General features: G+C 39.9%; 1 protein-coding gene across 9 annotated transcripts in view; it reads right to left on the bottom strand.

Moving 5' to 3' along the window:
- The window catches only part of Stacl (SH3 and cysteine-rich domain-containing protein), a 148,125-nt gene that overhangs the window by 59,945 nt on the left and 73,877 nt on the right, over positions 1–14,303 (bottom strand). For all 9 annotated transcript variants that reach the window (XM_086979231.1, XM_022793964.2, XM_086979229.1 and 6 more), the window contains exon 3: positions 6,762–6,984. In XM_086979231.1, the coding sequence (XP_086835357.1) occupies positions 6,762–6,984 (223 nt within the window). The remainder of the gene's footprint in view (positions 1–6,761; positions 6,985–14,303) is intronic.

Below are 14,303 nucleotides of genomic sequence, written 5' to 3'. Positions count from 1 at the left end.
TGTTTTGAAACACGTATCGCTTATAATCATATTAGGATATGGGTGTATATGGGGCTGGATAGGTCAATTGCACAGAAACGTCGATACGCCTGTATATGCCAGCACAGTATTTGATCAGTGAGGACAGATGTGTTCCTGACAGATATTAACGTGCACTTGTTTATTGCTTTCTACTGGAATCGGTAGAATTAGTATTTGTTACAGTACAGGATTAAGTGTTGAGTTGCAACAAAAGGATGTTTGTTTGCGATATAAACAAACAAGGTCCCAAGAGAACTTTTATCAAACAGTCCTGTTTACATAGTGGCTTCTGTATATATTTTAGGCCAAACACTTAACACTACAACCGACAAAGCTTTTTCTTGTATAAACGACTTTCATCCTATAAATAGAGGGTCGCCAGCTCTATAAAACACATATGCACGTAAAGAAGATGCACTATTTAGCAAGGAAATATTAGAAACACCGATTCCTGATATCGGTGCTGATACCAGATCCACTTTGAGTGAGCAGCTAGTACGAATTCGGCCATCCTAGATTTTGGTGCCTCAGCTTTATGCGAGTGCTCACTGTAATTCTCAGTATAGTCGTTCTTTTTTATGACGCAGACCTTTCTGGAATTGGCTGCCTCGACGCGCGCTTCAGCCATTCGTTAAGCAAATGCCGACCCTTCACAACGTAGTGTGCAGGCTAAAATATACAAATTAAACGTACATTTGTCGCTTGAATCCTATACATCTTGCCCCCATGCAAACAGTATACATGTTATAAACTTAAAAATATAAATGGTGCTAAATGCTAGCTGCGGACTGGTCATTGTTACATTCTTCATGATAGATTAGAGTTAATAATTAACACGTTTAGTTGAAACTAGAACGAATGTTTGATTCTCTAAAGATTATCTTCTTATTATTAAGATTATCTTAGTCTTCAATGTGATTCATGCCGAATCAACATAGATATCTAACTAATAAATCGTTCATAAATAAAATTATCTTTTGACCATCGAAAGCAAATTTAAACCTGGGCGTTCATGTCGATGCACCGTTAACATTGTTCACTGTCTAATTCTCAACTATTGCCGTTTATCCGATGCTTTTCTCTTGTTCTATAAGAAAAGTCTGCATACTGCTACGAAAGAAAAAGAACGAAGCCGTTTGCATTCACTGAAACAAATGTGGTGCATAGGTTTTTACCCAGGTTTGATGTATCCTGATCCGGCGGACTTGAACACACGTAACGCTAGCAGACGAAATACCACCGTTTTTAGAAATTTGCGAGTGAAAAACCTATGAAGTTTACTTCAGAAGAAGTTGATTCAAAAGGAAAACATCTTTTAATCTCAAAAATCAATGTCTACTGGTTAAATCTTTGCTCGTTTGCGCCGCGGAGTTCATCGGAGGTTGGTGAAGACATTGGGGCAAAGAAGCCTTAAGCGAATGTACGGTACATGAATAACGTAAACGTTTCAAGAAGGGAGATTAAAATATCCGAGATCAGTTAAAAATGACAATATGTAAAGACCCAGAAAACAAGAACGTTTGACCACAATTGAATACGCTCTTGACGAAAGCGGAACTGTGAATCTAGGGGCTCTGTCGACTTAAACTGGCGTTTTCGATGTAAGGTGTCAAAGAATCATAACCCAAATACCCAGAATGCGAAATCAAAAATTAGCTCCGGGCCACTTGGAAAAAATGCGTGTGGTGTATTCCACTTTGGAGCTTTAATCAGCAAAAAAGCCTCCTGGGGCACACAGTTGCCATGGTTCAATTTATATAGCTAAGCGGAGAGGAACGAGGTGAAAAAAGTGATGTTATCTGGAAAGAAATCGAGCTCGATGGCAGTGTTGGGTAGGCTCAGTCGTAACTAATGCAGTCCAGGACCTCGAATTTGTCAAGAGATTCATGAGCCATTGGTACGACAATTGGAAGTGCCCAGTCTGGTCACTGGGTGATAATGCCTGACCTGGTTGCCATCCTTCAATTATTTCTGAATTGACCAAACGAAAATTCAATCCTTCATTTTCAAAAATAAAGAAGAGTACATTTAACGCATATTAAAAAAAAAATGATCGTTCTAGTCCAACTAGTTCAAAAATTATTTGATTTCCGAGTCGAATACACTATGACGTAATTATTCGAAGCACCTATGGGAGGCTGTCATCAATAAACAGATAGATGGTAACAGCGATAGTTGCACGTATGTCGCATACTGATGCGAAGGAAGCTTAAAGAAATCATCCATATATATAAATAGCACTCCACGATCCATTTACCTGCACAGGTGTATACAGACTGAACCACCTGAGACAGCTGCCGAATCCTGTCGATTGATTTCATAGCCCCTTTCAATCGACAATCCTGTTGCGTGTGCTGCACGACAGTGGTCAGAGTCTCGAGCTATACAGGTCAGAGATGAATGAACGTATGAATAAAGCGGATAAGTATATCTGTATTTTCACTTGTTGTTCTTGGCGGGTTTTTTTTTTCTTTATTATCTTTTAATAGTCGATACCATATTACATATCGATGCGGCATTCGGACAAAGATCATAGAAGGTTGCTAGTAAGCAATAAATATTCTATAGCTTTAGCAATAATTTACTTTAGTCTAGCAACTTCCAGAAAGCCAACGCCTTTTCTATCCCGTCATCAAGGTAACGTGCACGTACACATACACTGTCATCACGCTGCGGCCGCGGCTCGTGGTACATGGTCGGTGATGAAGGGGCTGATATATGGATATATAACTCATTAGTCACCATGTGAATGGATGCAATGTTAAGTGTTTTCTCTTCAGTGTTGTCCGCTTTTGTAACAACATATTAGCCTCTCTATGCTGCAGAAAACCTTAGTAGTAGATATTATAGATTACAACAGTAATAATACTAGGACTAGTTTTGTTATGTAGAGAGAACATTTGCTCGTTCCCATAAAGCAGTTAGATTAAAAAAAAAAACCGTTTATCTTACGCTAAAATTTCTATCCATAACTCAAGATTACCATGAACTGCATTCTCCATAAATACTGCTGTGTCCCTAAGGTCAGTCTCAATACTTTACCTTAAACGCATTTGCCTCTATTTACGAACTGGTTACATATTAGCCACTATCATCCATTGTTTTCTGCGGCGAAAGAGAACGGGGAGGCTACGTACAGATCATAGCCATTAAGTCTTAAAGGTCAAAACAAAACAAGACGTTCTTTAACTCTTACCTACTTGCTGCTCTCAGGTTCCCTTTTTTCCAGCTCAACTTCCTTATTCAATCAATAAATTGATTGATAAGAACCGAAGTAAAAGGTGTAGGAAAGGGGAGTCCTCGCCATTTGTGGATTGGCTTAAATCTTGATGGCCAGCGAACAGCCAGTAACGTTTTTACCACTCCTGTAAACAAACCCTCCTGAGATGGGATGACGTAGCACCTTTCATATTTGAGCATATGGTGGTACATGATTTTCGTCAAGCTTTTTTCTCCATGTTCAACGTCTTGTGCCGACCAGTACACTCCCCATCCCATCGTACACCTTCAAGTCTACCTATGGTGTTGTTATCAAACATTTGAGTCGCGTAGCGTATAGTTATAATAACAGATGTAACAGAGCAATACTTAATACACCAGAACTAGCTTAAAGGCTCAGTACGCGCACATTTTTTGCTACGACACTCCGGCAAAGGGCTTCCGATTTTGCAGCTAGATATCGTTGAAAAACAAGCAGCGGCACCATAAGTTGAAGCCACTTAGTTACCACCAGATGAGATCGCTTCGAATTAACGGCTTAATTGTTCAGGTAGAGGAACAGCAGCGACCTACCTTCGGCAGAGCAAATAACCGACGGTGATGATGAGGGTGACGAAAAGAGAAAAGTAGAAGAGCAGATAAGTTGGATCTCATTCACCCGAACGGACCTTATACGATAGACTAGACCATTATCCGCTCGCTCAATTCTTTTCCTCTCCACGTATTCGTATCTCATTCAACTGTATCCGTTGGTTTCTTCCCCTCTTTCTTGTTGGTACCGATACGGTTACGACCATTACTGACAAAATGAAAAAAGCGCCGTTTCTTCTACCAAATAAAAATACTGTTGTGAACCGAAGCGTTTGTGTTTGCGATAATCGTCGTGTCCCAGAAAGTAAATAGAACAAGGTACTCTAAGTAGGCAGTTAGGCGTAGCTCCCTACCCTGTCAAAGCACAGTCCTTGTTCATTGTCCCCTGCGGGCTCTACAGAGTCCTTTTGTAGGCCGTTATTCAATTCAAACATCGAGAGATGTTTCGGCGTTTTGGTGCCTTTTTCTATGATCATATAGCCGTGCCTGACGGCAAGGCGGGCAGAACAAGTAAAACAACCTGCGAAACAGTCAAACGCCTTCAATATTGTTAATGTCGACGCTGTCAGCAGAAAAGCACAACGAGAGTAAAAAAGGAAGGAGCAATGCAATGATAGGGTTGGACGGGGAAGGTGACCCCCCTCCCCCTCCCCCCGAAAAGAATGAGACAGTGGCCATTCATGTTTCACTCCATGCGATAGTTGCCGTATGCTCCTTCATCCTCAGCCAGAGGGCGTAAAGTTAAGTTGCATGGTCCTGCAGCTTCTAGCAGCGTGGCACGAGCCTTGAACAACCATATTGAAGAACAGGTTGTTGTCGTAACGCTGCCGTTGAAAGCACGTCTAGTAGTATACACTGACTAATGGTAGCAATAGACTCCAGAAGAAAAAGCACACGCTCGTTTCCTCTGAACGAAAAGAAAAACTCCGTGCGCATGCATGTTCATTTATGGGTTAGTAAAGGAAAACGAAGTTGGTAAAAGGTTTACTACTGAGTAAAATCTCTAATTCTAATCAATCGTTCACACATCAGTCCTTCCAATTGACGGGAGCCTCTAATGATAGTTTCATATAGCGTATACTCACGACGTTGCCTAACGATCGTCTCGTCTAAGACCCTTTGCTTTTGTGTTGATTTTAAATATTTTTGGAAAAACATTTAAGGGGAAGTTTCCAAAATGTAATAATAATAAAGTAGAAAAGGAAACGAAATATTTACAGAATGTCTCAATAGATTTCCACACGCGCACGAAATGAAATGTACGTAGTTTAAGTTATATTTTGTTCGTGCATGCTCAAGGTTTCTTGCTAGCGTACATTCCAATCGATTTTTTGTCCTCTGAATGTATTACGGCTGACAACTTATCGAGTTAACGATATTACCTCACTGTGAAATAGTTGTCTTCCAAAGTTGGCTCTAGTATTAACACACGATATTCATCACAGGAGAGCACAGCTGCCAGCGGTTCGCGCTTCGAGCGAGTAATGCGAGCTCACTGATAGGCATGCGAAAGAGCATCTGATGTATGGCATCAGCGCAATTAACGCTTTTTTACAAAAAAAAAACGGTCATTTTGATCTAGGTTCGTATTATTATTATTCAGTGAAATTCAACACTGGGGTGGCCGTATCGTTTGCAGACGCAATTCCTACGACTGAGACAACAACGAATAAAAGAGCCCTATAACTAAGCTACCCCCTAACCAGCGATCAAAGCACATCATTCAAATCTCAGTACATTCATGTTGAAATCGTTAATTTTTTGAGGATTTTGCAGCAATTTTCAGAGTAGTATCTGTCTCAAATATATATATATATATATATATATATATATATATATGCAGACAGATATGCTACTTCCAGGCTTAGTTCTGTGACATGAAACCAATTGTATACGTACACACATATGTAGAAATATATTTAAAAATGACGATTCCATGCGGCTGACTTAGTTATCTTTCTTGTTTACAAAAACTGGATTTTGAAAGCATTTTTTTCTATTTGGCCGAATTTCCAGGTGTTTAAATAAAAAGTTTTTTTTTTTAATAATCTAAACAAGCTATATTCTCGCTGCTTGCAATGATTTGCATAGTCCTATTTGGATATTTTCCCAAATGCTAGAATAATAACAATCAATTTCGCTATATTTCTTTCCCTCCTTAAGTTTAGCCGGAAATGACCCCTTGACTCAACTTCCAAAAGCATATTTAAGTGAAGTTTATCACAGGTTTATCACTATAGCGCTCTATAGGTAAAAAAAAAAAGGCAGTCGGGTATTTTTTTTTATTATGCCTATTCGTAATGAAGGCTTTACAGAAGATTAAACATGTTTCTCCCTTCACATGGAACAGTAGTTTTAAGGAAAGCTTGTAAAGGTCATTCACTTTCCCTAGCCTTCATACGATCTGCACATCACTAAAGGAACATGGCTGGTCTATAAGTTAGCTTTGACGTCATACCTTCAAATTAGCACGATGTCATCTTTATGGCATTCTTCTTTAGAATGAAGAGTTTTTTTTGCAAAGATTTATTACGCATTTTCAGTGCGTATTATCAAAAACTATTAAAAATTTTAACCCTTAAACGTTTGTCCTATAGAAGTCCTACGTGGTAGAGGATATAAATAAAATAGAAGAACTAATGAATGCTGGCACCGGACATGTAATTAACAATATTTGGGATAGGTAAGAATTTTCAGATTATATACCGACTCGAAAACAAGTGAACATTTTTTTAAATAATTTTTAAAAATACTTTTATAGTACGCATATTTTCCAGGTTGATTTTTGAAAGCCATATACTAGCTTACATGGTCGAATGCTCGCTGTGCAGGTTTCCGTATGCACCGTATGTTGCTGTATGGTGTTTTTTTTTTTGTTAAACTAATAACACATCTGCAAAAACACTACCTACTGTTGGCTTTATACAAACCTTAGCTAAGAGTTCTTCGGCTTTTGTAAGAATGGTCTCGAATGACTCGCGGTGGAGAAAAATTTTTCGCGACTGTATCTTCCGGAAGAAAGTCTTCTCGAGTAATATCACGCCCACATTTTGTGAGAGCGAACGTGCAATATCGCCGTGCACCTGTGAATCGACCTCGACCTCCTGCAGCAGGATCTCCCAACAATTGAACAGGCTGCTCGTGTATGCCGGTCTGTACGGTGGAGTTCGAAGCCGTAGTTACAGTGAATATGAAAATAGAAAAAAAAAGGATAGCCTTTTGTTAGTCATAGAACTGTGTTTGCGGTAAAGCTTAGCTAGGTGACAGCGTCCTTATGAATGAAGGATTTTCCGGCCTTTCATATTGGCTACGGGGTAACTTTCATTTTCTAAACTTTTTGACGCGAAGTATAAGTATCGCGTTCTGTAGAACGCAGGCTGGAACGTTTGTTTTATTTTCGAAGTCTACATTATTTAAGATAAGCGGAAGGAGTATGGTGTACGCTATGGTGAAAAGCACTTCTGTTTCAAATGAGGCTGCAACTGAGGAAGAAATTCTATTGGGTAAGCGAATGACTTAAACAGACGACAAGCCTTCATAGCGATCGTCCAGTCAATTATCTGAGGATGTTTTTTATTAATGACGCAAATCTAGTATTTTTCACGTCGGTTAAATTAACGTATAACGAATGAATAAAAATGTTTTTTTTTTACAGAATAGTACTGTATGTATGCGTTAAAGATTAAATCATGCGGTTCATTGTTACAAATTATTTGGAAATTTCGCGCTATGAAATAGAGCACAGAGTTATTTTTATTCGGATCAGATCTATTCCAGCGAGATCACGAATTGCTTATATCCCTTAAGGTCTTTTCTTAAACATAGACTCTATATATACGAAGACAGACCGTATTTTATTATGCGAAATTCTGTATAGTAACTTCCTTTTACTAGTTGTTGCAAATATGTTTTTAACTATCCCTGGGTATTATAGTTCAATATCTTTGTAATAGCTATTTCGTGCTGTTTTCAATGAGGTGGTCTTTAGTTGCAAAAGTGTTTACACTGGAGTGTGGGGTTCGTGCGGTCTAGATTGCTTTGCTTCAATACGAGTGTCGTACGGCAGGAAAGGGAAGCTAAAAAACAGAGAGAGAGAAACATGTACTTAGTGTTTTTTATTTGTTCTGATTCGAGGAAAGAAACCAGTTCGTGTCGTTCGCATGAACCTATCATAAATCAAAAACCTATCAAAAAAAAAGCGATGCAGCCGCCAAACTCATATAGCTATTCCATAACATCAGTACGCATAAGTCGATCCACGCAACAATAAACAGTTTTTATTTTTTGCCGCTTTAAATAGTGTAACATGTTATGATACTGTAGTATAATTATATAGTTGTCTCATAAATATTCGCCAAACGCTCTGGTTCGTATCTTGTATAAAATTGAAGCGAAGGCCTAACAATCCGAAAACTGCCAATGCCCTACATACTTTCGCACAAAAACGAGATCTATTTACGACTTCTTGCGCACCGCCTCCGCAAATCTTCAGTGCTGCCATTTCTTGCTTGGCTAACGCACTTCCTAACTAAATAGGCATCATCAGCCTTCCACTGGGCGTAGCATATCCGTTACATGGGTTAAAATTTTAGATAGAATGAATCAAAGTGAGCCATATAAAGCGACAAAAGCTTAATAAACTTATATAATCTATGATAACGACGACAACGACATGAAGGCGGATTTTGATGGATAAAAAGGAAACGATGTCCCAAATGTACTTCGAGTGACAAATTCGAATTTCTTCGATAATTAAAAAAAAAAATAGGAAGTTCTCCATAACACACACCCCTTCCCTGCGCGTTTCCTATTCATCTGTTGAACAGTTAGTATTCCCCATAAAACCCAGTACCTGTCTCCTGCATAACTAGAGGAACTGTGAACTGACACAGTGAATTGTGGTCAAGCCAATATGGGTTCTATTAGATTGTGGTCCCTTAATTACACGAGTGAGTATATGAAGGCCCGTAATAGGGTGATAAGTATCGAAAGCTTGACTTGCCTGGCATTCGTGTACACGCATAGATGAAACGAAACCTTCAAGGTCTGCCAAAAAGGGCGCAACGCTTCTTGGCACTAACATCGCCAAGTTTATTATCGAGGAGAGTGTCCAAGGTAGAAAATGCTTAGTTTAACCCTATGCGATGACCTTTTTTCGTGCAATAATAAACTTGTTTCGATAAAGTTACTCTCTAGTTTCACTCACTCTCTCTCTCTCTCTCTCTCTCTAGTTGTCAAAGTATTTCACTCAGCATTTTTTCACGCAGCGTCTCATAAATCACAGAAGACACGCAAAGTCGGCGCCTTCAATATCCATTCTTGAGTATATTGTTGTGTCTTGCGGTCTTGGCTGCCATTCGCACCTAAAGAGCAATGGCGTTAACATAAACGATGAAGTTGCTAAAATATCGGCAATCGTCACTTTTGTTGAAATCATTTTCGTCCTCTAGCTTCCAACGAGAATGCCCAACGATAAACTTAAAGTTCGACAGGGTCAAACGAAGGCCTACAGGCTTTCAAAACCCTATATGAACAGGCAATGAACCGAAAAGCACCTATTAAAAAAATTACCTCTGTTAATTTTGTTACATCTATATATTGGTTTTAGATGTGATTATTAAAAATGTCGATTTTATGTAGTACATGCGCATAGAACTGTACTATTTCTAAATACGCTGCACGTGAATTAAGACGAACAAAATCATGCCTATCGGTTCTCTATTGGCGTACACAGCAATTGGCCTATTATTTTAGGCTAGCACTCTCTTACTACATAAGTATCACAAGCTACTTTTGTCAAATATGAAACTTTTAGCATAGTATCAGCCGGCATCGTATGGAAAGGACGCATTGGGTAAGATCTGAAGGAATAATTGAATCGACAAATGAGTACCATGCTTCAAGCACGAGTTGAGTGTAAATTAACTTAAAAAAAAACTTTTCTGTTTATGCCGCTAGCTAGTATCAACGAGAAGTCAGAGCGTACCTCACTAAATTGTGTCAATATATATTTAAATTCAGCATAAATCACTATGTTCAATGAACGCTTTTTAAAAGTAGGCTTTTCATCACAGTACCATCAGTTTATAACATTAGGTTTTGATAACTTTCTAGAATCTTTACACTGAGTCATAATTCTGTTAGAGTCCGTACCAAGTCAAGTTTTAGTTTATTGAGGATTTAGAGCTCAAGACTGAGTGCAAAAGTGAGTGCTTCCCTTTTTTTCGGGCTGCCCGCTCCAGTTGACGACATAGTACGATGCTTCTAAAGCCTAGGTTAGGAAGGCTAACGCTATGGATAAACATACGCCGAACGACTCCGACAATATAACGCGGTCTCGGAGGGGTCCGCGGCCAATTACCCACTCGCTGTAAGGTACTAGGCAAGTTTGGCCTGCATCGGCGCCGAGAGTAACATCAATGGCAGTGTAATTCAATGAGAAACCCGGAAAGCCTATGGTTCAGGCTCTTTTTTCAGATACTATGTTATTTTTCTCGCCGGGAGAGACAGGTAGGACAAATATGACCATACGGGTTGTGCACGTTAATGTTGAGACTCTTTGACTGAACCGGGTTGTGGCTAGATATCAATTTCGTCGGCGCTTTTGTCGCCATCGGCTATGGGAGAGCTAGGAAGCCTGGCGAAACAAACGCTTCGCTCTCTTTGCATGTACGAGACAATGCATTGAGCGTTGACGCTCGCAGACGCTTTTAAACGACCTCTTAGGCAAACACAAAATTTTCCAAAACAGCATAGAGGACGTTAATTTCGCCTTGGATTTGTGGCCCGGTTGAAAACGTACCGTTACAATAGTCCCCGTACACTTTTAGACTAAAACCTTTATAAAATCTTTAGACGTGTTGGCCAATTGAAACGTTTTCAGATGCACTTGATCCCGTTAGCAAGGTTCATGCCGAGAAAGAAATAGAAAATAGAAAGGAAAGGTCATTTTTTGGCTTTTGGAACTGTTATCGAAAGAACGAGAATATAACACGGAGGAAAATTTCAACTTGATGCAATTTATTGTTAACTATGAACTGGGCATACGTTAAAACTCACACAGCTTGAAGCATTCGTTTCAAGGTCGGTCTCTCGGCGACGCCTGCTGGACAACTATTCATGTCCGAAGGCCTATACATTTATTGATAACTGCGCTTCTGTAATCGTAGCCTCTATTGATATTAAACAAGCATTAGCGCCATTCGACCGAAGACATGGCACGAGCAGTGAGGATAATTACTCCGTCTTACAGATGAATGGTTAATTAGCATCTATGCGTACAAGCTAGATATCTAACCTGTACGCTAGACTTCGAACAACCTCTACGAAGTGCTCTATGTCCTTTAGGAACCGTTGTGGGGAAATACAAGAACAGCACGGATAAGATCAACCGATAAATCAGTGGCGAACACATTTGTATACTACGGACCAGGCTCGTTGCGAACATTGATTATTCGATATATATATATATATATTTATATAGCGGCTACCGCTAAAAATGCTTTTCCCCACAACTAGACGTTTCAGCATGCTGGCATCCTTTCTGTATATAGTCAGGAATGTTTTAATATCTACTGATAATAGAACAGTCTCACCAAAATAGAATAGTTTTTCATACTAGCACCAGCAGCACATGTGTATGTGGGTGTTTTTTTTTACCTAAGCTCGGTCGAATTTCAGGTGCTAGTCGTAGTTTGCTCTTCCCCTACATTCTCTTCTAAGTGCAACTGACTGACTTGCTGTTTCGTGGATACAGACAAACATGCACGTAACCGCTCCTCTAAGTCTGTAATTTAGGCCATTCTTTCAATAAGCAGCGCCTGTGTCCGTGCCGCCTCCACATGTCCTGGTCCTACCTTTGTAGCTGTCCAGTCAACATAGCAGCGAGCATATCCATGCTCTACCAGGATAGGCGGAACGATGATGATGCTAGTGGATAAAAAGATAACGTTTTTACGGGACGTTTACGTATAATCCGAGGTCGAAGCGCGTTGTACAGCACGAGGCCACAATCACTCTGTTTCTATACTTCATCCTATTGTTCGTAAAGTTCGTATGTTTGCTATCCCTCAGTTATCAGTAGCAGCACTTTCGGGGTTTAACTTTTATTTATCCAATTAAGTATGCAGACACAAGAGTGCATAACCAGCCTGTGCAATGGCCGTCGTAATATCAAACATTTTCACTAGCGCCACCAGACCTCAGCGGCGACCAGTCAGTCGTATGTATAAGTGTATGTGTATGTATATATATATCCGTTCAATAGCGAGACTCTTTTCATACTGCATCCACAGAGCGTGTTACATTGTTTCCTGACAAACGAGTTTGTAGGTAGGTAGGTAGGTAGGCAGGCAGGCAGGCAGGCAGGCAGGCAGGCAGGCGCTAATCCTTAAACCGCAGGCTCGCTATCTCCTTCGTGACCAATAGGACTAGCTTTAATGTTTTGACAGTTGAATACTCATCGTATGGTTAGGCAGGTAGTAATATATTGCAATATGCGTCTATAGAACAAATGCGGGACCTGTTCTTATCTAGGAAGCGGAAACATTTTATTGGACATTTTTCGTTTTCCAGACATAGCGATTTGGTCAGACCGCTGAGTTCCTTCTCGTATGTCAGCGTCTATACGTATACGAGTATTGCAATGATAGCTCCCAGTGAACCGCGCTAAGAAATCCCCTGGCCGACAATTAGAAGAAGGTAAATAGAAACGAAAAGACACTGCAGGCAGTGAAAATAGCAACTCAACGTACCGACTGTATTGGCTGAAAGTTGATCGAAACGCTTTACATCGTGAAGTTTAGCTGTGTTTCATGGCCTATCCAAAATTTAAGACTATTTGAACGATCCTGAAGATTCATTTGGGTTTCATTTGCTATTTTTATCCTTTCTCGATGGACAGCGAGATAGACCTACGACAGTGAAGGGACGAACAGGTGACACACCGGAAGCATCACTTAAGGCAGAAGCCGCCATGTCCGAGTCCCGGAATACTATCGTAATCAAAATTTCTTAACCGCCGGCATTTCAGCCAGTTGTTAAAAGATCTCACGAAGACTTCGCGAAACCTCGGCGTATCACTCGTTGATACTGGCTACATTGTCTGTGATTTCGAGCTGTACGAGTATGTAGGTATGTTGATAAAACATAAGAAGCAAATTACTCTGCATGCATTGTTCTACCTTGTGAAACCTGGAGGGAAGGCGGTCGTTTACCGACTATCCTATTGGGTGGCCGAACAAAGTGAATGAGAAGAACATGAATTCGTACTGTATTTGCGGAAACCGCACTTTATGAGAAGGACTACGCAAAACAGCAGTGAATAGAATAATTTTCCGTGAGTAACAAGCTGCGAAGTAAATTCGTGGTCCCACAACTGGTTTGTTTTAGACCCGGGTTCATTGAACTGAGAACTATAGACGGTGTGCGTATAAATAGCGATAATGCGATTGAACGGCGCTTCTGTTATTTGTCTACAACGAGCCGTTCTATGATGAATGTATGAGCTATTGAAGGTCCGCATAACTGTATGTTATTAAAATCAGCCGTATGAATGACTAGGTAATGCTTCGTCTCACTCTAATTCACGTTTCTATATTCGTTGATGATTTTTGGTAAACACAAATGATTATCCAGTTAGCATAGGACGCTGTACAAGACGAGAGAGTGAATCGAGGCGGTACTGTGTAAGTCAAGCAAAGAGCTAGGGCTGCTACCCAGATTGTTGTTGTCGTTTGCGGACTCAAGTAGTCATATGGATTCCTACTTGTTTCTAACGCGCGACACAGTTCTTTTCGTAAATGAGGCCCGTTATATTAACCGTTTTCCCCATGTCGAACGATTTGTGCGCTAGGTATTACTCTACTTCTGATATAACTGTTGACTCACTATCTAGCCGCAACTCTATCTACTGCTCTAATCAATTGATGGAGACATGCTTTACGAGCTGAGCTGACCCGACCCGAGCACAAATGATATCGACATAAAACAGACGGTAGTTCGTTGTATATACCTTTTAGACGATAAATTGCCAATAAGAAAAAAAAACACATACGATTCTATTGTAATCTGAAAAAGTCTCGTACTGCCCGTCGACCTAATCTCCAGTCCCCGATCATCCGCTTGCTTGAAATTATTGAAAAATAAACACTTTTAATATATTCTTTATTTTTATTTCAGAAACCTAAGAGGAAAGAATGTTTGTTCATGGCAAATCATTGTCATGGTGTGATTTTTCTTTTAGTGAAAAGATTACAAAACAAATAAAAAGGGTTTCCTAATGCTTAATTGTCTACTGCAATACGAAGGACCTTAGTTGAATTCATGTTGCATTATGTTTGCAATAATAAACTGTATAGTTTCGTCCACCGTTAGGATTCATTGTCTGTCGTTCCATTTGCACGAAATTGTTAGGAAGAATTTAAGACTGGGCCAAGAATATTCCATTGCGTTTATTTTGATCAAAGGGATGC

Source organism: Varroa destructor, unplaced genomic scaffold (assembly GCF_002443255.2).
Source record: "Varroa destructor unplaced genomic scaffold, Vdes_3.0 BEIS01000002.1, whole genome shotgun sequence".
Lineage (NCBI taxonomy): Eukaryota > Metazoa > Arthropoda > Arachnida > Mesostigmata > Varroidae > Varroa > Varroa destructor.
The sequence above is the reverse complement of the archived record's forward strand: the minus strand, read 5'-3'. Positions and strand labels throughout refer to the sequence as shown.